The sequence below is a fragment of the Trematomus bernacchii genome, unplaced genomic scaffold (assembly GCF_902827165.1).
Source record: "Trematomus bernacchii unplaced genomic scaffold, fTreBer1.1, whole genome shotgun sequence".
Taxonomy (NCBI): domain Eukaryota; kingdom Metazoa; phylum Chordata; class Actinopteri; order Perciformes; family Nototheniidae; genus Trematomus; species Trematomus bernacchii.
Window position 1 is genome coordinate 8,609,995 of NW_022987851.1, and position 25,893 is coordinate 8,635,887.

The 25,893-nt window shown below is 40.5% G+C and overlaps 1 protein-coding gene across 1 annotated transcript in view; it reads right to left on the bottom strand.

Moving 5' to 3' along the window:
- robo1 (roundabout, axon guidance receptor, homolog 1 (Drosophila)) overlaps positions 1 to 25,685 on the bottom strand; it is a 156,514-nt gene extending 130,829 nt beyond the window's left edge. The window contains exon 1 of the mRNA XM_034113094.1: positions 25,523 to 25,685. Within this exon, the coding sequence (XP_033968985.1) occupies positions 25,523 to 25,649 (127 nt within the window). The 5' untranslated portion in view covers positions 25,650 to 25,685. The remainder of the gene's footprint in view (positions 1 to 25,522) is intronic.
- Between the last annotated feature and the right edge of the window lie 208 nt (positions 25,686 to 25,893).

A 25,893-nucleotide genomic window follows, 5' to 3' on the forward strand; every position in this document is an offset into this window, starting at 1 on the left:
CATTCCCTGTCTCCCAAATAAAAAGCCTTTTCTTTCTGTCTCTGTCCCTGCTGCGATCAGCTGCCAAAACAAACTGGCGCTGTGATGAATGTAATAAATATGATCGATGGGATATCTGGCGCTGCTGACCTCACACCACGCGCCAGAGTCCAGGGAGCAGGTGCTGCTCAGATTTACAGTCCCCCCCCTCCCACCGTCTAATGATATTCTCCTCTGACTCACAAAGAGACGCAAAGCCCTGCTGAGTCTCACAGCCCCCCCGAACTGCACACACACTGAGTGTCTAAGAAACAGGCCTAATATTGGCTCTGAAGGAACTTTGTGTACAACATGACTGTGCATGAATCATATCACTACTAATAAAAACCAGCAATGATTTTACAGATCATAAAGTCTTCATTCATGGCTGACAGTGATTACAGTCATTTCCGCTGGGAGGTGTATAAAGGGCTGTAAGCACTACTTATGTGTTTCTTCATAAAAATGGCTAATCGCGCAACACAAACTTGAGAAATGAACAAATAAACTAGGGGAGTTATTTTGTCAAATAATAGCATAGGCAATGTTTTGGATGGATCATTTAAAAAAGCTCTACATTTAAAATGGACCTACCCACCTAGGATATTTAGCCTTGTGATAAAAACATCCACTACACTCTTCTGATTCTACATTGAAAACATATCTTCGGCTAATTAAGTTATGGCAACATTTTTACTGTGGCTTTGATATTATGAAGCATGCCTTTTGTGAACCCTCCAGTATACAAACAGCTGTGCAGCCACAGCTGTTATACAGCCAACATATAAGTCTTAGTTAGTATTGTTACTCCTCACTGCATGTTACGAGGGGCTGTTATGACTCTTGGCAAATAATCCTTAGCTAATACAATATTGTACACAGTTGTTTATTGTGTACATCTGACAGGGTTTTGACTTTAGATGCATTAAGAATAACTAGATTGTGTTCCAAGATGGTCCCTCGCTCACTCGTATGAAAGTTGCCCACTGCACCAAAATGTTTTTTGCATAATTTTTGGAACCGGGGAGCACAAATGAACTTGCCATTAACACTAGTGTTGCTTGAGGTAGATGTTATTACTTTTAAGTAATGCATGACGTGCAATACAACCGCCTCTACAATCAAGAAGACCAATCTGTAAAATTATTAATATTTTATTTCTCCGCCTGCCTAAATTGCCTTGTGATGTAGTGTAGATGGAGAACAACAGTCCCAGATTACATAACCAAGTAAGTGAACATTTTGATTTTAAGTCAACGTAATAGGAACTATTTGAACAAACAACTCTTGTAAAGTCGTCGGAGCCACAACATTCCCTCCTGTTCTCGTTGATAATGTGACCCATATAACACTTATTATCCTTTCACCAAGATATTCAATTTGTTTGACGGGGCATGGGCAGCTTATCATTAACCCTTAACAAAACCCTATGCAATCTACTTCCAAATTATCACGAGGACACTAGAAACGTGATTGTGAATATTCTAATTTATATCTCACCCCATTCTCTCTGTGCTTTCAACCCTGGCCCACCCTTGTTAACTCCCATCTCAAATCTTACCCCCACTTGAGTGACACTTGACCACATTACTCCACTTTCTAGCCTGACAAAGATTTGCTAATCTACCCATTTCTTTAGATGGTGCTTAACTAAGCTGTGTGGATCAGGGAGATGAAAAGAGATTGGATGGGGAACAAAAAAAAACCTCGACTGAGCTCAGCAGCGCATAGGCTGTGGGGAAGATGCGTGTAGGACATTAGTGCATGGTTATAATATGATTATATCTCAAGTGAATCGCTCCTCCGGGCATGGCCAGATATTCGTCTTTTTTGTTTCCACTGGTAGGAGATGAGCACTGCTGCTGTACTGGGGATCATATGTGAGAGTGCAGTAAGCTGAGCATGTCGCTCTTTGTTTCCCGTATCATGATTTCCATGGTACTAAGACTGATGAACATAAGTGAGTGTCATGGAGACGTGCCACGCTGATGCTCTGGTGGCTCTTGGGTAATATATGTGGGGGTGACACTGCCAAGGAAATTGGATTTCAGGGTGGAGAATCAAGGCCAGTGCAGCAGCCCTGTTATGAGGGTAAAGGACGAATAGAGAGTAAAGCTCTCCATCTCTCTCATGGTAAAGCTGTCAGTGCCATGAGCCCAGACACAGACCACTCCACCGCTCATCAGTAAGGGAAAATGAGGCACCTGTCCACCCATCAAGCCTCAACAACATGAGGATAATCTCTGGGCAACATGTATGTGCTCTTGTTTGATCACACAAGAACTAAATGCAGATGTTGTTTCTCAATTTAGTGTTAAATATGTTCAGGTTTTACAAACAATTATGAATATGTAGGAACATATCTAGTAGCATGTTCTGCTTAAAATAGTTAGTCACCTGAATTCAATCAAACTGTCTTGGCTGAGCAGGTCCAATATGAACAAGGGAGTTGTATTTTGAAATGCTGATTAATTGCATACTAATCTAAGATCTAACTATGTATTACTCCTCAAAACAATGGTTTCTGTGTAGAGAGCAAAACCTTGTAGCAACATGCCTTGTTTGATCAAAAGTTTATATTAAACTGGCTTGGCTGGTGCCTGCATGAGAACAGGATCGCCAACGCCTTTTACTTCGACTAAAATGTATATATATTAATATATACATTATATAGTAATATGTCTTAAAATAAATAAATATAAATAGTGCATTTTACATTATTAGTTTAAATTCTATTTTGTAGCCCTTTATTTTCTTCCTTCCTGCTTCATTTTGCACCCATTTTCATTGTACGCTATTTTAACTGCTACTGTAATTGTACATATACATTCTTCTTGAAAAAACAATAAATAACTACATTTAGAAACCCAACATGATGATGTTCAAGCATTAAAATATATAGTATCTGTTCACGTATCACTCAAACATTAGCACCATTCTGCTGGATGTTACGGGGTAACTTGCCACCCCTTAATGTCTCACAAGTTTTCGAGCTTTTCTCCTTAAATAGGGCCACATTCAAATCAGAGCTGCAACCCTAAACAAAGCGATAGATTCATGGTACTTTTCACTAACACTCACATTTGGCCTTATATGGAGTTTTATGGCATATTGGACGACACATTTTTACTGAAGTATAAATAAGACTTAAAGCTAATCTACAGTATACTATATGGAAGTGTAGCAAATGTGTCAGCTGACAGATCTGTGTCACGCAACACTTTTAATTCTGGTATATGTTCTTACTATAGCAGCAAGAGGTCAAGCTCAACCAAGGGTTGTTTATATTCTTTGAGAGAAATGTCAGCATGCCTATAGTAAGCTATTTTAAAAACATACGTTGTTTAAAGGGGACCTATCATGCAAAATGCACTTTTGTACGTCTTTTATACATGAATATGTGTCCCCGGTGTGTCAGGGAACTCACCAAGTGTCAGAAAACACAACCCTCTCTCTTTTCCTCCATTCCCAAATCTCTAAAAACGGGGCTGCAACGGAGCTGATACAGATTTGAAATTGTTCTGACGTCAGAAACGGGGAGCTCCGCCTATATGGGCAACTCTCCACCTATCAGGGGAATGGGGGGTTGGGCCACGGCCATGGCCATTGCCGCTCGAAAGCGCTGGAGACGCTGTAGTACATATGCCAGGCCTGTAAGTGGCGCTGTAGTCTGCCACAAAAGGAGCGAAGAAGACTTCTCACAGAATCAGCCCTTGCAAAAACAGGGCTGGAAAAGAGCAAATAGAGCGAAATGAGGCATGGCTAAAATGCATGATCTGTTTGGTATTTTGAAAAAAAAACTTCACAGACATGTTTTATATAGGTATGGCCCTACAATATATTATTCAAATATAGCATGATAGGTCCACTTTAAGTGAAAAAGGACCCCAATGTTTGGAAGAACTCGGAATACTAATTGTTTTGTTGGTTCAGTCCATTCAAGTATATAATCCTACATTTGTCATGGCCACAACTTGTTTCGATTCCTTACAACAACAAAAATTCTCATCACGTGTGTGCACGGAACCATAGCAGGAGAAACGTTATTAGTTAACACGAACATAGTACGCAAGCCAATTCATGAAAATGTGAATAGGTAATCAAAACAGCACAGACTGTCTTTATCTGCATAGAACACTCTGTCAAAACACATCAAAATGAGTGTGTTGACAGATATTTTCTGTGCTATCTATTTGATCTTTGTGATTGATGGGTACTGACATTGTTCTCACCCATCCATTCATCCATCCATCAGTACAGTGGATGGTTTGCTGTAGACGTTCAGAGACGGAACATTTCAGAAAAGAATAAAACATGGGTTTACAGTTGACCGCTCTGTTCTCCAGCCAATCAATGTTATCTGTGCGGCAACCTTAAATTCCCTCACTTTCTCTTTATTTCCATAACCTGACAAATAGAGCAGCTCTCTGTAGTTGCCGTCCATTGTGATCTGTGACAAACGAAATGGTAGCTGTCGGCGGAGAGGGAAGATATGAGTGCTGATGGGCTCTCTGAAGTCACGCTCAGCCTTTCATGTTGAGGCAGAAGAACCAAAGACCTGTCTTCTCTGTGGGTGTCTGCAAGCAGTGGCTAGCAAAGTGTAAATGCAAGAGTTTTTTGGCCTGTCTCTGTAATCCACTGCCTTCACACGGGTCAGTCTCATCTATTATGAATGTGAAGTTCTGTGCAAAAGCTCTTTGATATCGGGAAACAATTTAGAGCTGGCTGAGAGTCAATGTCTTGGGGGACCAATAAAAAACACTTTTAATGTGTTGCAAACTTCAGGTCAGCATGTGGTTGCTTATAACATTCACAGTATGCTGTATTAACCCCAGGTGACTACCACACAAGACATAATGGTGTCATTTCCAAGTACTGTGCCAGCTGTTTTTAATTCTACACATATTAAAAGTGGGTCAGGTTACAGTAAAAGTCAAATTTATGTACATTTCTCCCTCAACTCTCAATTTCAAGTTAATAAAACGCACTAACAAGTAATTGTGGAAGGATGACAAGGACATATTAACCTTGTTTCTAAATGTCATGTCTAAAAGTGAGATCAGATAAAGTGAGACTTGTCAATCAGTGAACATCTATCCCATGAAGGCAACTGAGCTCACATGACAGTGTCACAATTCAACACAACCAGGCACTCTGTAACGCTTGAAGATGCACTTCATTTCCACCAAAGCTAAAATTGGCTGCTGTCAGGATTATGCTCACGTTCCATCCAGAGAGTCACGCTATCTGAAAATTGAGTCTTTGGCAGCCGTCCACTTTGTTCTATCAGCAGCAGATAAGTTATTAGGGCGCATTAGTCTCATTTCCAATTCACTGAGGAGGAAATGAGGAAAATATAACATGATTTCCTTCTTCAAACCCTTATTCAAAGTCAAGTCTGTTGAACAAACCTTGACCTTGACTATCTGCTAACTGAGTTTAATTAAATATTATTGTTCAAAATGGCTTGGAATCACTGATATAAAAGGGAGCTGTGTGATAGTCATGACGATTGTACGGTTTTGTCAAGTATTGTCCAGAATTTCAGGTAAAAGAGAGTCTAGAGCTGCCAAGCTGCTGCACACTCCGATGACTCTCACAATGGCTATGACAGCTGATTTGAACTTCCTTTTTTCTGCAACAGATTTCCTGAAGCTGTGTGAGGTCCAGTGAATCACCCAGGGAGGTAGGTCTCCTCCTGGGACAACATAGTGAGAACACTATTTACCCTCACTCTGGGGTAAAGGGCCCAAAAAAAACTAAACAAAACACATGCGTCATTACTAATTTTCTCCAGACTTGAATCCTTTGTGTGTGCTCATTTGTGTGTGAGCTAGTCTCCAAGGTGAGGACCCCATTTCCGGCTTTTCATTTCCCTATAGAGCTCCGTAGTCTGGGGAGATACCTGCTACATGAGCTAAATGTGGAGTGTTGCTCTATGCCTCCTTTTCTCACAATTCTCCTCTGTCAACACTCAATTCCAAGGAACCTTAAGCAGCAGTTAGAACATGACTCTAGTGTTTAAGTATATATTTGCCACAAAAACACTTGGAAACCGTTGCCTGACACTGAAGCTTATTTATTCAGTCTAAGGACTTTTCAACTGTTGGGAGGTTTCTGATTGCAAAATGTAAACAATTGGCTCCACCAAGAATATGTTGTAATCCCTTTGATCACTTTTCTCAATAAAGCTCTTATATATAACAGCTTTGTATACCTGGGTCGATAAACAACACATACTTTGCTTGATTATATCTGAAAAAAGTCTAATTGTATACTCTTTTAGTGCAAGAAACTTGATCGAATGCATTAGAAAACGTATTTTCTTCGCCTGGGTTCAAGCAACATTTCCTGGTGGTTATGTATGTATGGAAAGTCACATTATGAGAAAGCAGCAGCAGTACCTGTGTAGCCCAAAGTGTTGTCATCCTCATGCTCGGTGGTGGGAGCCGTTGTTGCCCCTTCGCTGGCCCCATCCTGAGCGACTCCCGTCTCTGTCAACAATAACACCAGAGGGACTGAGAACCCAGACGCATTCTGCCCACTTTCCCCACCCACGGTCCAAACCTCCAGCCCTGTGCATCCTTGACACAAGCAGAGAGCGAACACACAAAGAAATGCCTGGCTCCATCCTTGTAAACTATCTCTCTGGCGGCAGAATCTTAACGTCCACATTGTGAGTTAACACCCACAATTCTAGCAGTGTATAATCCACAAAATTATTTCAGACAATCAGTCGGTGGGTATAGATCCATCAGAACAATGTGTTGATGGGGTCTTCAGCGTTTATCCCTTGGCTCAGCAGGAGCTTGTTATGTTGTCCCGTGTTGGGCTTGGTGTAAGTGTTAAACAGAGTAATCTCCACCGTATCAATAGCCCTAAGTGGCTGGACCCCAAAGAGAGCACATGGGCAGGACAGAAGTGGGAGGGCCACGGCACACTCTGCATGATTGACAACGCCAATCAGCGTGCACACACACACTTGCGATGCAAATACAATGATGGACCATTCATTACTAATCAGCCCCTTTTGATTCGGGCCCGTAGTAGAGCAGGCATCCTCTCTGGAGTGACAGGTTGAGTGTGTGCGACAGGAGGTGTGAGGGCGGGACAGCCGTGGGAGGCGAGGAAAAGGAGAGGCCAAGAGGGTCGGGATGTCTATGGCTTATGGGGGAGAAGGGAGGCCAACTGTGCCCTTCTGATAGCTCTGTGTGAAATAAATCAGTCTTGGGCATGCCCATTTTCTTTGTGGCCCACTGACATGGGGTTAATTTGGGCTCGGTGGTTGGGGTGGGGAGGAAGAGGAATCATAATCAAAGAGCACCCAACCCCTTTAGCTAACTGAGTGGCAGTCTGTCGTAAGTATCAGTTTTCTCAATGAGATCTGGCATCACCTCTGATAAACAGCAGACTGGTAGACAGAATTGTTCATCGGAGAGTGCTTTAGATCACCAGAGTGTGAAGAAGAGGGTGACCCTTCACTTCATCTGCCCCTCCCATAGCTAGGGAACTGACAGCAGAAAATATATGCAGACTTTTCAAAACACAGTTATTACCCAAAATACTACTAACAGTGTCGGACTCTAGTAACAGAAAAGACATTCAAAATGCAGTGATCACGGCCCCATGCTGCTCCTGTAGTGTTGCAAATTAATTTGGCAGTTTAAAGGCATCATGCTGGGCCAAAATCTATTATCTGGCACTTCTCTGCCTGTCTGTTTATCTAAACAGCATCATCTGACTGACAACGCTACAGGAGAGCAGAGCCTGTGAGTCACACGAAAATAACCACATAGGTTACTCAGAGTCATGCACATGAATGGAGCTTGATGATAACACATGAGATGAAAATGAGCTTGACATGAAGAAACACAGACATCAAGCTGAGTCTGAGACACTGTCTGACACTTACAGCATGACACCAGTCAGATATATGTAGTGTATTCAATCGGTTCAAAACAGACAAACTATTATTAAAACAATGCAACATCTGGTTCAGACAAAAAATTGAGTTGGAACAGACAGCAACGGTTTTTGAAAAAGAACAAGGAGTCTTTCACATTTATTTCAGCAAAACGTACAGACTACACTCAGGCCTTCGGCCCCAGCTAAAATGCAGTACCCAGCAACCTATTTTTCAACCTGTGTGTCTGTGTGATTATTATTTATTTTTTTGTTTTGTTATTTTATCTCCCATTGTAAAGCGTCCTTGGGTTTCTTGAAAGGCGCTATAAAAATCGAAATTATTATTATTATTATTATTATTATTACTACCACTGACAACCTTGTACAAACAAAATCAAATACAAAGGGTTATGATGTTCGCCAACACTAAAACAATAGTTTGACACGCTAATTGGCTGGATATAACAGTCTAATCAAAACACGTTATAACAATTAGGCACTTTTCAATTATATTGTTCTCATTAAAACTATGTTTTCCAATACAAATATTAGCATTGGAGCAAGTGTATTCTATATATCCTGCCCTCAGGCCTTATATATTGCACGTGCTGTTTATGTCTCTATGTGGAAACTTCCTCTGTCTAGTTCCCTGTGTGGTCCCAAGTCAGGGGTCCAATTAGAGACCCCTTCTCATTTACAGGTGGTGTACCCAGCTGCCCCTGAGACATCATAAAGTCACGACCTCAGTGTTTCCTCACTCCCCCCTTTTAGTCTCTGCACCTAGCTCCCACGTTGGCTTATTAATGGGTCACATGTGCAGACAAGTGACTGCTTACCAAAAGAAACAAATACAGGCCTGCCCCCTCCAGTCATTCCTCCTGGCTCCGAGCCCTCCTCAAACATGTCCTATTTTCTGGGTCACAGGCCCTCCACCATGGATCAATCCACAGGGCGCCATGCAGGCTTTTGGTCCTCTTTCTCTACTGTAGCCATAAATGATGAGATCTACGCTAACTAGATTTGACTTGAGTGGTTGTTTGCAAGACTGTGGCTATGTGAATCCAATCAGCACAACCCCCCTCTACAACCTGACATGGCAATAAACCTGATGTCTAACTTATTGCCACTGTAGTCAAGGTTGTTTAGTTTGACAAATGCTGGGAGCACCTAATAGATGTGAAGGAAGAAGCCGGAGAAGATAGCTGTTGTTTCATTGTCATCCTGTCATGTATTGGCAGCAGCGCTCCGGCCCTGGCAGCCTGTATAAAGTGATAAATGGGCTTTAAAATGATGAGTGTGGGGAATGGAACTCTGGGGCTTGTTAACAGGACTGACTGATTGTTTGCTGTAGGACAATTTCCTTCCCACAGCCTGATCAGAGAGGTGGCATTTTTCAGTAGCATGACCTCAAACAATTTCAATGATTAAATTGGTTTCTTGGAAAATGTTCTCCCCTAACATCTGTTTATTTTGGTCTGATGACAGGGAGAAAATATGAACAGTTAACAAGATTTTTAGTAATGGGGCAAAGCCAGCAAGATGTCATTCCTTTCATTTGTGGACTTCATTCTGCAAGTTGAACATTTAAATGAGTTTCCTGCTCCGTAATGTAACCATAACGAAGTGCAAAAAAAAAGTATTTGAAAAAAGCGTTGCTTTTCAGCAAAAGCTAGTGTGTCCGCTTCATCTGTTTGCACAGCACCATTACACTCATTTCCATTTTGATTACACTTTCTTTGTTTTCTGCATGACTAATGGAGTTTTAATCAGGTCTTGAGATAATACATTCGCAGTTGGCTCACACTGCTTCAGAGAAAAATAAAAGGACCAAAGCAAAGTGGAGAATCATTTTTTATGTCCAACACTCTTAAAATAACTTTAACTTTAAATAATATCTTAAACTGCAACAGCCACATTTAACCACAAATCCCCTGGGATTCAAGTCTAGAGATGAATAACATACCGCTTGAATGAGCATATGCAGTATCTGTCTGTAAAATCAAAATAACAACCCAAGTTTTTCTAGCATTGCTTCAAAAAGACCACCACAATGCATACAGCACCTCACTAGTTGTTGTTGTTGTTATGATGAGAACAAAATGTTGAAAGGCCGTCAATGACAACCGGTAACGTTGATGCTTATCTATAAAGCAGTCTGTATGCCAGAAAAAACTTTAAGAAACAAACTCGTAAAGAAATTGTTTTCCATTTTGGGAAAACATTTTTTGTATTGCTTAACAGTTGAATGAAAATGTATATCACTTTCATCTAAGAACATTAAATACATAGCTGGAGTTAGCGGTTAGTTTAGCATTATCTAAAGACCAAAAAAATCCACCACTGCTTGGGCGCAAGTCTATTACACAATTTATACATGTTGTACTTTGGTTTTGCACACAATAAACATTCAGATATACAGTTTTGATTGTTGAGCTTAAGAGGTGTTTGTAGGTGGATCCAGGCTACCTTTTTATTCTTGTTTTCAGACTGTTTGCTAAGCTAAACAGCTGGTGGCTGTAGCTTAATATTTACCATACACATTAGAGAGATATCAAACTTCTCATCCGCAAGATACAGTATTTTTCCCAAAGGGTCAAACTATTCTTTAAAGGCAAGAATAACACTGGATTTGCATTACAGTACTAAACAACAGGTCTCAAATCACTTACAACTGCCGTGAAAAAGGAGCCAACGACATACACAGGCACTAACTTGGCATCCGCTCTAGAGAAGGATTGGCTCTTAACTTTCATGTATGAAACACTGCATCCACAACAGTAAAATATATTAATAGCCGTTGATGATACCTTTAATTCCTGGCGTGGAGTAATTGCTATTCCAGAGTCATGTACCATACATCATTAGTGAATATATTTTTGGTCATACTGCCAAACCAGGGCAATAAAAAAAAGTCCTCTTCATGTCCGCATTCAAATTCCCTTTAACCTAAACTGTAAAATAATAATTTACAATTTATGAACCAGTTAAAACATATAGACCTACTTATTAGTATGCCCGACTAACGCTTTCATACTGGAAAATTGTGGATATATTTTATGTGTTTTTCAAACGGTTGTAAATGTGTTACTGAAAGAGTGAGTGGAAGAATGAGTAAGAGAGGGAGAGATTTGATCATGTTCCTGCCGTAGTTTAACTTTACACACTGCTATTACGTTTTCAACAGCTATTTAAGAATGTAGCCATGGTAGTGACAGTGACAAACTGCAATACACAGATCTATATATGTTCTCATGGGTGAACTGCAGTTAAAACAAATTGTTAGAAAATGTAAACAACTAATTTTACAAATATTTTCGACAAAACTGTTCAAAGTCATGAACAGTCATTGTTGCAGCCTGAGGATAACATCAGGGCAAACAGATAGCCATTCTGATCAGACTTGCCAGTTTGTGAATGAATGGATGCACACGGGATTTAGTTTGTTTTGTTGACAGTTTCACTGTGGTTGTGTGTATTATACCTCTTCCCAAACATGGTTTCGTTGGTAACAAAACCCACAGTAAATACATACACGTCAGTCCACAAGGTTGGAATGTGACTCATCTCTGAACGCATGATTGGTTGATTGTGGTTAAATAAAAGTACAAATGTCAGTGAAGAAATATGTTCCAATTGGCTTACTGATGGATTTGCTTGGAGGGCATCAGCAGCAAACCACATGCAACAAAAACAAATTGCAGGGAGACCAGGACAAAATTGTGTTAAATGGCCTAAACGGTGCTAAATATGGCATGGTCATTTGACTGAACTTTTGGATAAAGACCCCATGAGTCCAGAGTTTTATCTCTGGTGAGTGTGTTTAAGTGTAAGAAGGGCTTTTGTGAATCACTTTCCAGAGATATCTCTTTTCCACACCTTAAATTGCGTAACACATTATCAGGCCTACTTAAACTTTGTTTCAAAACACCAATCAAATAAGTTCAGAGCCGGTGAGGAGCCTGAACTTGCTCTGACATCCCAATGGAGCTGAGGCAAGCATCCTTCAAGGGGCCCAGATGTCCATCTCTATGACACTGAAACACTTTCTATACCCGGAGAGAGACGGATTGAAGGAATGGGGACAGAGAAAGAGACAGAGAGTGAAAGACTTGTCTTAGGTGAGAAGAAAATTATGTCTTTCAAGGATTTAAAGTGCTGTAGCGAAAGTAAAGTGCTTCTGAATGCTTATTATGTATCAGTCTGGAGTCTGAAGCTCATGGTCATGACTCATAAGCAGCTTGGCAGCATCCACAATACCACAGCCGTCAGACTGGTGACCTTCTACGACTTCTTCTCACAACAATTACTGCTTCTCATACTGCCCTCAAATACCATTAGATTTCTTTACATTTGTGGGCGATGTGATTAGTAGACTGTAAGTAAAAGAAGTTGATAAATAACAGTTTATAGATGTTTTCTGATACTTTCCCTTTTCCTATATCTGAGGAAATGTATCATCCCTTTTCACTACCCCAATGACAAAGAGGACTAGAGTATAGGAAAAGTCATATGAGAAACTGGTGGGTAAAGACTATAGCAGTTGAATTTACAGAGCAGTGGAGCAAAACACGAGGGCCTCATTTCAAGGCTTTGGCACATTAATGACAAACTACAATGATGCTACCCTTCCCTGCTCTTCGATTCGCATAATGCGACACATGTGATCTAAACACAAACTCCCAAACACACACTGACACATTAAAAGGTAAAGGAAAGTGCCCTCAAACTGAATTCACATATGTTTTTGTATATACTTTTTGAAAAGCCATCAATATGTTAATGTGAACAATTCTTAGCCCAAACTAGAGATCAGAAACCGAGCCTGTAATCCCTCTTCCCTCCCAATAACATTTGCTGGAACTGTTCCATTGACAAAGTCTGCGTTTCCAGGCACAAGGAACATTTAAATCAAGCTTTGTTACTTGAATTATATATACCATTGTAGTGGTAACGGTTTTTGTATCAGAAAATGTAACCAATATCACTTCTATCATGAATCCAATCGTATTTATGCATATATTATTTATCTTTCGTGGTTATGTTGGAGTTACAGTATGTTTTGTTTTGTGGAACAAAGATGTACAGACTTGATAGTTGTTTATCATTCCCAGTTCATATGTGCCCTCAGTGCCTGATAAACTCCTTTAGGCTGTTTGGGCCTTTAAAGTGAGCCAAGGGGAATTCTGCAAGTTTTTCATTAGAGATCCAGAGAGAGGAAAATATCCACCAGTGATGTATAACCTTCAGAGTCTTTGATGTGATGACACCCGGCTTTCAGTTCACACTAGGCACACCTTTTGATCTCTTTCTTCTCTCAAGCTGTGTTATGGTCTAAACAAATGAGCAAACACTAAATGTGTCTGGGTTTGGCAGTGTTTGCTGAATAGCTCAAAATGAGAAGCAAATATTTCTTCACCCTGTAGCTTTTTCCTCACATCATCTTAAAAACACAACAGATAATACAAGTGATATTTTATAATAAAGGTTTAGGTCATGTTTAGTCAGATCACTGACGTTTTTATGATTTATAATCTAGGGAACATGGCAAAACATTTTGTTTAGATTTTTCAGACCGGACGACACATGCCTAAAGGTTTCTTGTCAGGTTCATATGCGTATATAGGATAGCATTAAACTAGTGATTTCAATTATTAAAAAAATATTTCAGTACATAATTGCTCCATATCATGCAGAGAAGGCAGTTTGCTCACAGGAGATTACTTATTACTTCAAGGTAATAGTCCCATTTGTTTTTCTGTGATTGCCCATGTCACAGTTCAGTTGCCATCTGATCTGAAGTGAAGCAAATTGAACAAACAGCAGGCACTATCTCCCTTTCCCAGCATCTTTTTACACACACACACACACACACACACACACACACACACACACACACACACACACACACACACACACACACACACACACACACACACACACACACACACACACACACACACACACACACACACACACACACACAGGGTTGCTGCTTGTGAGGGAGGAACATGTGTATGCTAATTTAGTGGAGCGCACACTAACTATTCACAGTCCAATGAGAGAGTGCAGATAAACCAACGCATGCTCTCAATATGTCTAGTTCTGATTAGAGGACATGGAAATGAGGCGCTCAGAAGTGTGGTGAGAACATTGCAGGCATCCAGCCAGTTTCTCAGCAGTCCTGAACAGAAAGCTAACAATCCCAGTAGACAGCCAGATCAATACTGGCAGCTTGGGTAACAGCAGCTGTGTCAGGATCTCTGTGCTCTTTGCTATAAATCCACAGATGTTTAAAGTTTTTGGTGTGACAACAAGGGGACCATAAAGATGGTCCAAATCTGCAGGCTAACATGACAAACTCCACTCTTCTGTAGTTTACAGCTGGGAACAAGGATAAAATGTCAGAAAGCCTGTGGCACAGCTTTGATTTCAGTCCATGTGCAACTGGAAAGGGGATACTTCAACACTTCTCAAAGGTGTCAAACAGTCATGAACAATTTGTGATATCATTTAGTCTAGAAAACCCAGGGATCAGTATTCGAAACAACCACTAAGTCACTTGAAAGGAATGTAAGATAAGTTGTTGGTAAGCCAGCTGAGATTAGACCCCCTAAAGGTCTCGTCTGTTTGCTAAGAGATTGCCTTAGGCATTGGCAGGACACTTGTATTGTGCTCAAAGAAAGACAAATGATGTGTTAAGAAAAAAAGAGAAGCATTGGGTTGTCGAGTGAAATAAGGCATTTACTGAACGAAATATAGTCCGTACAGCCTAAGGCAAGTTGTGAGTTCAAATTCTTCAGGATGAAGTCAGGATTCAAGATTTACAATGTGTGAACTCAATATGTGCTTTTTTCTGACAAGTTAACACATTCATTTTCCTAATGGAATTTAGAGAAACTCTTGTTAAACAGAATTTAGGAAAAGATATCAATTCCATAACCCTGCAGATAATATGACCTCAAACACACCTTTAAACAACATCCTTCCAAAAGTCGCCTCATTAAATCATGCTTGTTTCCACCTGATTTTCTACCCGAGGGTATTCAGGTGACGACATAATTATAGGTTATAAAACAATTCAGGATATTTTATTACGCATTTGCTCTAACTGTCTAAGTGCAAAAATCCTGTCAAATAGATTTACACTTAATTGTCAAGGATATAGCATATATATCTTTCAACAAAGACATTTATTAAACGTCTACTTCATATATAGTTTCCTTGTGATAATCATCAATGTAAGATAAATGGCTGCTGATGATATGCTGTATCCGTGGAGACAGCAAAACATGATGGCACAGAATTGCTTCACACAGTATAGACTGCAGAATGAGTCATTTTCTAGGGTATATGCAAATGGAGAATACAAGCTGTGACATCAAAGCCATAATTCATAGAAATGACTCCAAGCATGAAACATTTTTACAGGTGTGTTTGTTATCTTTGCTAACACTAAATTGCATGCTCACTTCTGTCAAAATAAACAGTGTGCATCTGTTATTCTCCCATTCTGGTCGCCTTAATGGGGAAATCTAACAGTTCCTATGATGTTTCCCATTCATTCAGTTACTCCTGGAATATAGAAATAAACCTTAAATGCACACAGAATAATCTATTCCAATATTACTCATTTTCCAAAAACTACTAGTGTCAAGTAAACTCTGCAATTTGGTTGTCAGGCATAATGATTTTTGTTGCTTGCTACAAAGCAAAGGTGTTACATGACACATGGGAATGCCGAGGCACCCGAGTGCCAGAGGCTGTGAGAAGCAAATCGTAAATTCTGAAAAGGCATAAATGCAACAAAAGATAAAGTGCAACTCTCCACACCTCCTGTCAAGCCTCCCAACCCCCTCCCCCCCAATATTCTGTCACTCCTTCACCACACAAATTCAGCCACATTTATCGTGGCAGGTGACTCTCTGGACTGCAGCTATAGGTTATGGACTGATGTGCTACAGTTCAGTGTATTGCATTACCCTCTGTACTGTATGTGTTAAACTTGGACACATTAAAATAAATGCATTTTTATTCAAAAGAAACTAGATAATCTGTCCTTGAAAGTTGAGAATGTAATCAGTTGCACACAATACAATGTCTAAAGCAACTGTTCATGCTTTATGGCAGTAAATCCACAGCTTCATAAATCATACAAGACACCAACAACATTTTTGTTACATTCATGCGTTCAAGAGGGCTACAGAGAGGGAAACCAATGCCATGGAGTCAGACATCTGGTGGTAATATTTCCAATAGTGCCTTCATGTGGTGTGAGGCTATGTCTGTGCTGTTTCACTTTTATCCTGCACTGTGGTGTATTCTCCATGCTGAATAGGTCAGTTTCCAGCATTGTAGACAAGAGAGCAAAATGAAGGATTGGTTACATAACTCAAAACTCAAGATAAAACCTATGCAGTGGCCAAATGATCAAAATAAATGCCACTTTAGATAATCAGTAGTCGTTGTGGTACAAAAGAGGCTGTTCAGAATAATAACAGCAACCTTGTCTCATTCCAAATTTCCAATTAACAAATGAATGACGGGGGTTCATTTAAGGTTTTATGGTGTGAGGCTCCACTGCCAGTCTTCATTAGTGCTGATTAGTGCCGCTGCCATGGCTGGCCTCTCACTGCGTCAGAAGGTGTGGTTGATTCCTGATTGTTCCTCCTATTCACACTGTCGCACACTAACAGTCAGCTATATCGTTATCCTGGCATTCAAAACTTGGGCGTTGTTACAGCAAAACAATACCATCTCATTTAACAGTTATTTCAGGTAACTTTAAAAAGAAAAAAAGTTAAAACAAAGTCAAAACTTCCACATGGTCCTGTTAAAGATTGGTCACCTTGAAGTGTACATTGAAGACTGCCACATATGGTGAGAGTGAAACTCAATTTAGTGGTAGGAGTGAAATCCATACCCAACCTTGGATCCAGCTTCAGTAGTGCCAGTTGACTTCAAACCAAAAAGAAATCTCCTTTCTGTCTGTGTTGTGGAAACAGATGGCTCGAATAACTCCAGACAGATGCAAAACACAAGCTCGCAGTTAACCAGTGCTTTGTGAGGAATGTATTTCCATCGTGACTGTGCTGATGCTGGTAGACAGAGCTGGGGATTGTTGTGAGGAAATGATGTGTGCAAATGCCTTGTCAGCGGTGAAGGGATGCTGATGCAAAGACCTTCTGAGTTCGTTCCCACCGTGGAAGACACAACCACTGACGCAGCTGGATTATACTTACAGTGATGCGGATCTGCCACTATGGCAGCCATGCGCACAGGCATAATTGGAATAGCTATTAAACTGATTTCCAAAACCAGTCTGTGGCATAAAATATGTTTTCGTTTATTTGGTGTTGTTTGAAACGGTTCTGGGAATTGTAATGTAAGTTTCAGTTGCTACTCTAAGGTTTTTTCATCATAGAAAGATGAGCTCTCCATTAAGATTGTGTTGGCAATTGTATAGAATTGCCATCTGTCATCACATCAAATTGTTCAACAGTCACACAGCCTCTCATTCAACAAGCAGCAGTAGTACCATTTCTGCTTAGGTTGCCTATAATAAATCTCCACTTGTGCAACTTTAAGTCATGACTAAGCCAAAATGTGTCACACATAAAAACAGGGTGCCTTCAGCTCAAGAAGGGTGTGCTGCTCTCTGGAGGTGTGAGGCCTCTCCTGTAATTACACTTCATCAGTGAAGTCTAAAGGTCCTTACACACCAAGCCGATTTTCGGCGTCGATAGATGTCGATAGATGTCGATAGATGTCGATAGATGTCGGGCCGTCGATGAGCGTTGTGTCGCCCTACTCAGATTGGTGTGTCTTGGTGTGTACAGTACGGCCGGCCGTGCCGACACCTTCCGCCGCCGATTCGACATGTTCAATCGGGAGGCCGTCGGCCAAAGAAATCACTCTGATCGGCTGTTCAGTTTAGCGAATCAGTGCATGAGAAGCGAAACGGAAGTGAGGGACCCAAACAAACAAATAAGTAGGCACACACAGACGGCTATTCTTTTTCATTTTCATCTCACCTGGACGCAAGAGTTTATTTTTCATCATGGCGATCTGGAATGATGAAACCGAAGACCAACTTATCAGCTACATCGAGGAGAGGCCAGCTCTGTTCGACATTACAGAGAAACTGTACGCGAACCGCATAGTGAAAACCGGACTCTGGCGAGAGATTGAAGCTCTACTTGGTTTATCAGGTAAGATTCTCTCTTTTTTCCATCAATTGAGCTCTTTTGCAGAAACTGTTGGTTTGTTATTGTTTGCCAGCGTACAGTGATGTTAACGTGAAATATAATTTGATATTTCAACCTTGTGTTTTGTTGTTATTTTTTGCTAGCTGTTGCTACTGGTTTGGCACTGCATATAGATATGAATTGGACATGCTTACTAGCCACAATGCTTAAATAGTTTATTTGTGTGCTTCAGAGAAAGAGCTCAAGAAAAAGTGGGATTCTCTGCGAACCCAGTACACCCGGTGCAGGAGAATTGCACGATCGGGTAGTTCTGGAACACTAAAGACTGGCAGACAGCAGTGGATCCTGACCAGGCTGCAGTTTCTAGAGCCCTACACAAGAAGGAAGGAGAGTGCTTCAAACCTCAACATCACGGTAACTATTTTATTTGTTGAGTAAAAATAAGTGTTTATTGCTTCTTTCATTTACAAAAACATTATTTCATTCATTCACAGTGGTAAATATAACAATAACAGAATAATATATATATTATTGTATTATAATTATTGATGGATTAATGTGCTCATCACCTTAATGTGGCAGCTGGTAAAGGAGGAGCTGATTTAAATTATATTATATACTCCTGGGTAGCTTATGAAATTCACCATGGGATCAATAACGTTTTTATCTTAACCTATAATAATACATGATAAAATAGGTCTTGATTATATTTTGTATTGTTCTGAATCTTCAAATTTACTAAAGTTATCAAATAAATGTAGCAGAGTATAAAGTACACTATTTGCCTGAATGGGAGTGGAGCAGTACAGTACTTACATGCTAAATGCACTTTTGTACGTCTTTTTCACATGAATATGTGTCCCCGGTGTTCCAGGGAACTCACCAAGTGTCAGAAAACACAACCCTCTCTATTTTCCTCCATACCCAAATCTCTAAAAAAGGGGCTGCAACGGATCTGATAAAAACTGATCCAGATTTGAACACTGTCCTGACGTCAAGACGGTGGCACTACGGCTATTGGGCCAACTCCACCAATCAGGAGGAGACAGCCACGGCCATTGCCGTTCAAAAGCGCTGGAGACGCTGTAGTACATATGCCAGGCCTGTAGATGGTGCTGTTCTCACAGAATCAGCCCTTGCAAAAACAGAGCTAACATTTTTCAAATTGAGCGAAATGAGGCATGGCTAAAATGCATGATCTGTTTGGTATTTTGAAAAAAAAAAAAAAAAAAATATGCCTTATATAGGTATGGTCCTACACATGGTCCGCATGATAGGTCCACTTTAAGTAAATGTTCTTTGTTACTGTCTACCGCTGTTCATTGTTCAAGATTGAAATGTAAATTTGCAAGACGGTTACCGCCCCTCTATTCACATGTTGCCTTTCATACGTGATGGTGGCTCCTTCTCCCATTATCTTCCACAATCTGTCTAGAAGTATGTTTTTAGCATCTGAATAGAGCCATCACAATTTGTCTACAATGTGCCTCTCACACTTGACCACACCCAAACTAATGGCACACACATTCAGGGTATTGTTTTGCTATGAATGCTTAGTAAACAGTTTTAAGAATCCATGGTATTAAATCCAACTAATTGTGAATTTATTTTAAATGTTTAAGGAACCTCCGGTGGCTGCAGAATCACCTGATGGCACCAGCAGTGAAACCTGGACCAGCACCCCTGAGGAGCCCTTCCTCTTTGAGGCTGAGTCAAGGCCCTGCACTCCCCTGGCAGAATCCAACATCTGTGGAACAGAGTCCACACCGGCACCGCTCGGAGAGGGGCCAAGCCCACTCAGTCAGTTAAGCACTCCAAGGCCTCCGGTGAAGCGCGGCAGGAAGATGCAAGATGAGTCCGCCAGTGAGGCGTCAAAAATATTGATGCACAAGATTGGCAGGACCCTGGAACATTTTACTTCCACGGGTGAACATAATGACGAGATCGCGGCCCATTCAAAAGTGTTTGAACACAGACTGCGGCAGTTGCCACGTAATGTGCTGCCACACTTCCTGCATGATGTGGAAAACAGAGGCCCCAGCAGATTTGTGTATGGGATGGTAAACAGCTTGCCCTGTCTTATTCTGTGGTTGGAGACAGACAGACTGACTGCCCTATATGCATGCATTTACGTCTGAGTGCCCTACAGTGTGCATTTCAGAAGATAGGCTGTCTCATCAGCAAAAATGATAATGAAAGAGCTGACAAACTGTGCTGTAAATTGAACTCATTCTGTCAAACATGAATATGTGTTTTTAATGTGCAGAAGTTTACCAAGTCTGATGTACTTCCTTTAAATAATGGAAGGATGAATACAGCTAAAGAAACCTGAATCAAGTGTTGGTTTTTTTCACCAAAATGTTCAACATCGGGACAACCCTGTTTTACACCTTCTCGAGTAAGAAAGCCCTGACCAATCAGTATGATTCACTAGTTCAGCCATAAACATAATCCTTCATCCACTTCCTGAATGGAAACAGTACCAGGAGAAGACGCTACATTATTAACATTTGATTGTGTTTTAGTTTCGGTTGCTTTTATTATATGGACAATAATTAAAAGAGGCATATTTGTCTTGGGCAATGCGCACCACAACATTAAGCAACTTTAATAAAAAAAAAACTCTCTTTTTATAGTTTCTTTTTTGTTAATCCTCGGCCAAACATTCTTTATCTATTCATCTTCTACACACATCAGAGACGTTTGGCATTGACAACGCGGCAGCTTTTAAATAACATCTATATGAATTAAAGCCCTAAAGTGCTAGTGTATTTATTGCCATTGCTTTACTTTTATTAAAACATTTATCATTAGAGTTCAGCTTGATGGAGGCTTGACAAATGATAGCTTCAAGCATTTTAATTTAAACTTTGGCAAGCAAAAAAGTCCTTGTGATGGCAGAGGTTCAAATCCTTACATTAGTTTATGGCAGTACAATTAAACCCAACCCATTAGTGAATCAGCAGCCAGTCAAGAGACATAAACAAATAAAAAGCAGCTTTTTTATATCCTCTCCACTATCCATATTTTTAATTGATCAGGATATATTTTTTATTGAAATGTTATGCAAATATAAATGTAAATGTGACACATGAAAGCAGAGAGAAATGCCTAGAATGGCATTACATCTGGTGAGTGAAGGGCCTTAAAGTAACAGACATCTGGACGAAAATAGATACATATGAAAAGTGTTTTTTTCCCCTTTACATTCTATTATATATTTGATACGTCTGAGATCCAGATGTGGAAACCAGGCAAAAGACATTGCCTGTAAAAAGTTTGAGTGAAAGTGGCGTGAAAAGAGAATAATAAAACATCAAAGAGTGGGAGGTGTGGTGCCATTTGATTTTTAACCTCTGAAGACCTGCCTCAGCACAGAATGACCCTTGATCCGTAATATCCTCAGATTCCCAGATCCGTGCGCTTTCACTCCGGCCCACGCATGTCACAGCCCCATATTTATGGACCATGTCTTATCACAGTGTCCACCTGTTCTTTTACTTCTCTCTGTTAAAAAGTTTAAATTCTTCTCATAAATCCTCGCATTTGAAGTTTCTTTACGTTTAGGTGAATGCAACAAACTACCAAAGACTGAGTCACATACCCAGTTGTAACCACAAACCATAACGCACTACCAGACGCTGTGAAGCTGAAACAAATATACTACTTATAGGTTTTTTCTATTGCCATCTACTGAAAGAGTACATGGAGTACTTGTTTGCACAAGGGCAAGATAAATATTCAGATACAGACTCAAAGGACTCAAAGCAGCAAGGAATAACCCAGAACAAAAAAGACAACACCTGGGCTCTGGTGCTTATTAACACCTCTCACAGTAAATAACAGGGCGAGTATGAATTAACATTTTATGATGAGTTTTTAAAATGAGTTAAGATATATAATATTTGGAAATGTTAGATTTAAAAGAGGAAGAGATATCATACATGCCTCAAACAGGCACGTGCAATAACTGTCTCACATGCCTGAGAAGGTCTGCTGGGTTGGCCTATGTTTCTGATGACAGTGTGTGTGTGGTTACTGCCTGGCCTCTGACCTAAACCACATGATTCAGTCCACAGATCATTAGCACTCATTCATTCACTCTATCTCCATCAGGCTGTATGTCACTGTTGCCATCTATTGGATACATGAGTTCATATCCCTGCATGTGCAACTCCCATGGAACATACAGTATGTCATGCTGGTTTTAGCTTAATCTTATATTTACAATGGTAGTGTGGGTAAAGTTGTAAACGATAGTTGTACATTCAAAGTATCCGTCTTCATCGGTACTTCTGTTTCGTATAGGACAAAGTAGAAAAATATTCACTTTAAATTATATACAAAAGCTCTGTTTACTTAGTAGATCTGCAACAAATATGTGTATACTTTGATCAAATTCTTAGAGGCAGCCATTCACGTGTGTGTTTTCTGTTAGCATCTTGTGGGGAGTAAATCAGCTGCAAATCCTATAATCTTCATCATCCATCATAAGGATGAGTCCATGTCACAGAGGAGAATCAAAACCTCAGCAAAGAGCACGAGTTTGCACCAAAGCTCATCTTTATGCATGAATACTGGTAAATATGTATTAATTATAAACGTTGATGTCTTTTCAAAAGAAGGTCAGAACTTCTGCTTTCAGCAACACAACCAACCCACCGCAGAGGAGTCTTTTGAGCAGCAAATAGTTGCAATAACTCAGAAGGAGAAGATGTGAAAAAAAGGGAATAAAGTTACAGGCATAAAGGAAAGGATTGCAGGGAGGGACACATCTGAGCCTTGTGGACTCAAAGTGACAACTTGCCACTAAAAATAGAAAATGTGATATTTTATTTATTATATACTCACACTCGCACATGCACAAACACACACGGAAACGCATACACCAAAATCTCTATGTATTAGTCCTACTGAGAGTTCACGTACTGGACTGTGTGAGTGTGAGTGTGAGTGTGAGTGTGTGTGTGTGTGTGTGTGTGTGTGTGTGTGTGTGTGTGTGTGTGTGTGATCTGTTGACTGAGAGATAGAGATTGTGCCTACATGAATTTGGAAAGTGCACACCTTGCTCTGTCAGAGTGAAGAGCTCTGCCTTGCAAAGTCTTAGAAGAGATTTAGTCTCAGGTAGCAAATAATAGCTGTTGACATTATCACTTATATCAGCAGGCTGCCCTCATGCATATCACTGTATTATTTGTGGGCTGCCAAATGGAACTTTTGTGTGCAAACTGCAGCGTGCCACATTTAGTATATAGCAGAAAAGTGAGATAAACCCACACACATTTTTACATTTCGGTGGTTATTACAGATAATGTATGTTTCTACAAGGTGAGATTATAATAAAAAAATAGCAAAAATAAGATGCATTTGAAATGTTTTGTATGTGTCAGACTCCATCTAGTGTTGTATTTTGATTTCAACCCAGGCAGCATCTTTCAAAAATAATTACATTCCTAGTCAAATATACTGTATGCATACAGCAGGGTTGGAGTTCATAGCCATGACATGTACCAAGGCTTTTCTGCGCTGCACTATTTGTACAGCTGAAAACAGCTGCCTGCAGCATTTAGAAACAACATTGATGAAAGTGGGGAAAGCAAACCAATACACCAAGGCCATAAAACCAACCTACTTCATATACACACGCATTCATTTGATCCATTACTGATATTAAAATATTGATTATAAATAATGATATACCTTATACTATTGATAATGTGTGCCCGGCCATTGTTGGATTCAATGTTTGAAATGTATTCTAGGATTCAGAGCTTTAAGCTAATGCAGCACTGCACACCTGTGTTTCCTGTGGATCATAACTGAGGTGAACTGCATGTTAATGGTTGTGAGTTTGAGTCTCTGTTCCAGGTCCACAGGGAGTTGTTGGTTCAGGTAAATGATGGCAAAGACTTAGAGCTCTTAAACACACCATGAATGTATTACTCGGGCTGTAAAAACGCACATGTTATCAATAAAGTTGATTGACAGGGAGAATGTACACCATCTTTTGTGTTAAGTACTATGAGCAGAGTCTGATACAAGACAGAAAACAGTTGGGGTCAGAGTATAGAACAACTCTGAGATACGCTGAAGCCGTATGCAGTAAATGTATGAAAAGTAGTGATCAAGCTCACTACTATCTTGTAGTCTGCAGGCAGCTTCCTGCTTGTGAATTGGCAAAACACTCAAAACACGTCAAGCACAGAGCAAATAGAATATTTTAAAATATGAAAAACATTTTAGAAAACAAATTTCTTTCAATTAAAGATGATGATTTTGTTGTCGCAGCAAAGAGTGCATCAACATTTTTTTCAATTCCTCCCGTATCACTGTTGCCTGAACTCATCTTTGAGCTTGGTTGAGTCAAACTGTCAGCTGATTACAAAATGTGGCATTGGAGACCCCTTTACAGAATTAGAAATTGTATCTTCAAGTAGCTAAATATAAACCCAAACTCAAGACTTCTAGTGTCATTGGCATCCAACACTGTAAAAGATATCACTTTTCATGCCACCCTGTGCCCGCTGTGTCTCCTTGGGAAGGAAAGCACCCTGATCTAGCTTGACTTTAGTGCCTCTTCCATCCCATTCCAGTCATTTAATCTTGGAACAGTATCAAGATAGCGATCTCCCTTTAACCTCCACTGAGGGGACGGACACAAAGGGACAAACTCCCCACTTCATCACTCAGCGTCAAGCAGTGGTAGCATGCCAAACAATCCCATTAGCCTATAGCCAAAAGCCCGGGGACAGAGGCTATGTCCTGAATCAACCACAGCTCTCTGCTCATTTGAACATCCTCTCTCCACTCATGTGTCAGCATATATAATGAACTCACTCAGAGCTCCACTCTGCTGTTACTCTGAGGAAATAGGCATTCCCATCACTCTGAGTAGCTTTTTACAACTCAACACTGATCAATTAATGACTACGAATTAGACCCTATGAGATATTCATGCAGGAATATTATAGTGATGCTGGGAGAAAGAGGAGTGCAGGGAGAACATAATAAACTGAATTGCAACTCACAGCAAAGGCTAAAGCAGAGGCTCTATTGCACTCACGTACATATTGATACATCGTAAAGCTTGCAATGAAAGCAAAGGTCGCTGGCCTCATATAGATAATTTACTTCACTCCCACATACAAGTGCCTGTCACAGAGAAATGAGCTGAGACTCAAACAGCAACCAGCGTAATTAGAAATAGCACACAATGTTTAGTTCTTCCCGGATCTCACTTTAAGAGTCGAGGGAATGAAAAGAAAAGTCAAAGAAAAGTTAAAGCAAGAAAACAGGTTTGACCCTGTCCGTGAAAAAATGCAAAGAGTAAGAAGGAAAGGAAGAGGAGAAGGGAAGCGAATAAAGTGTAGCAGAGGGAGGGAGGAGTTACTCACGGCTCCTGTCACCTTTCCACCTCCAGCTTCCCTTGTGCTTCCCTGAGCCGTCCACTGGTACACACAGTCCACTCAGCACCTCCGCCAGCAGCACCAGCAGCAGCAGGGGCGTCTGTCCGCCGGCCATGCCTGCATCCAAAGCTTCCACTGGGGCTACGGCAAAGAGTCGAAGGCCATGGGGAGTTCTATCCCAAACTCGATCATATCTCACACAGCTGTATGGAGAGATCCAAAACAACAACAAAACCTCCTCCTGCTGCTCGGCTTCCCTTGGAGCGTTAGCCCGGGGCCAAACACTGAAGCCCCAGAGGGGTCACACACTCCTTTTCTTGGAGAGCGATAAGAATGATCCCTCTGAAGGAAATAGCGTC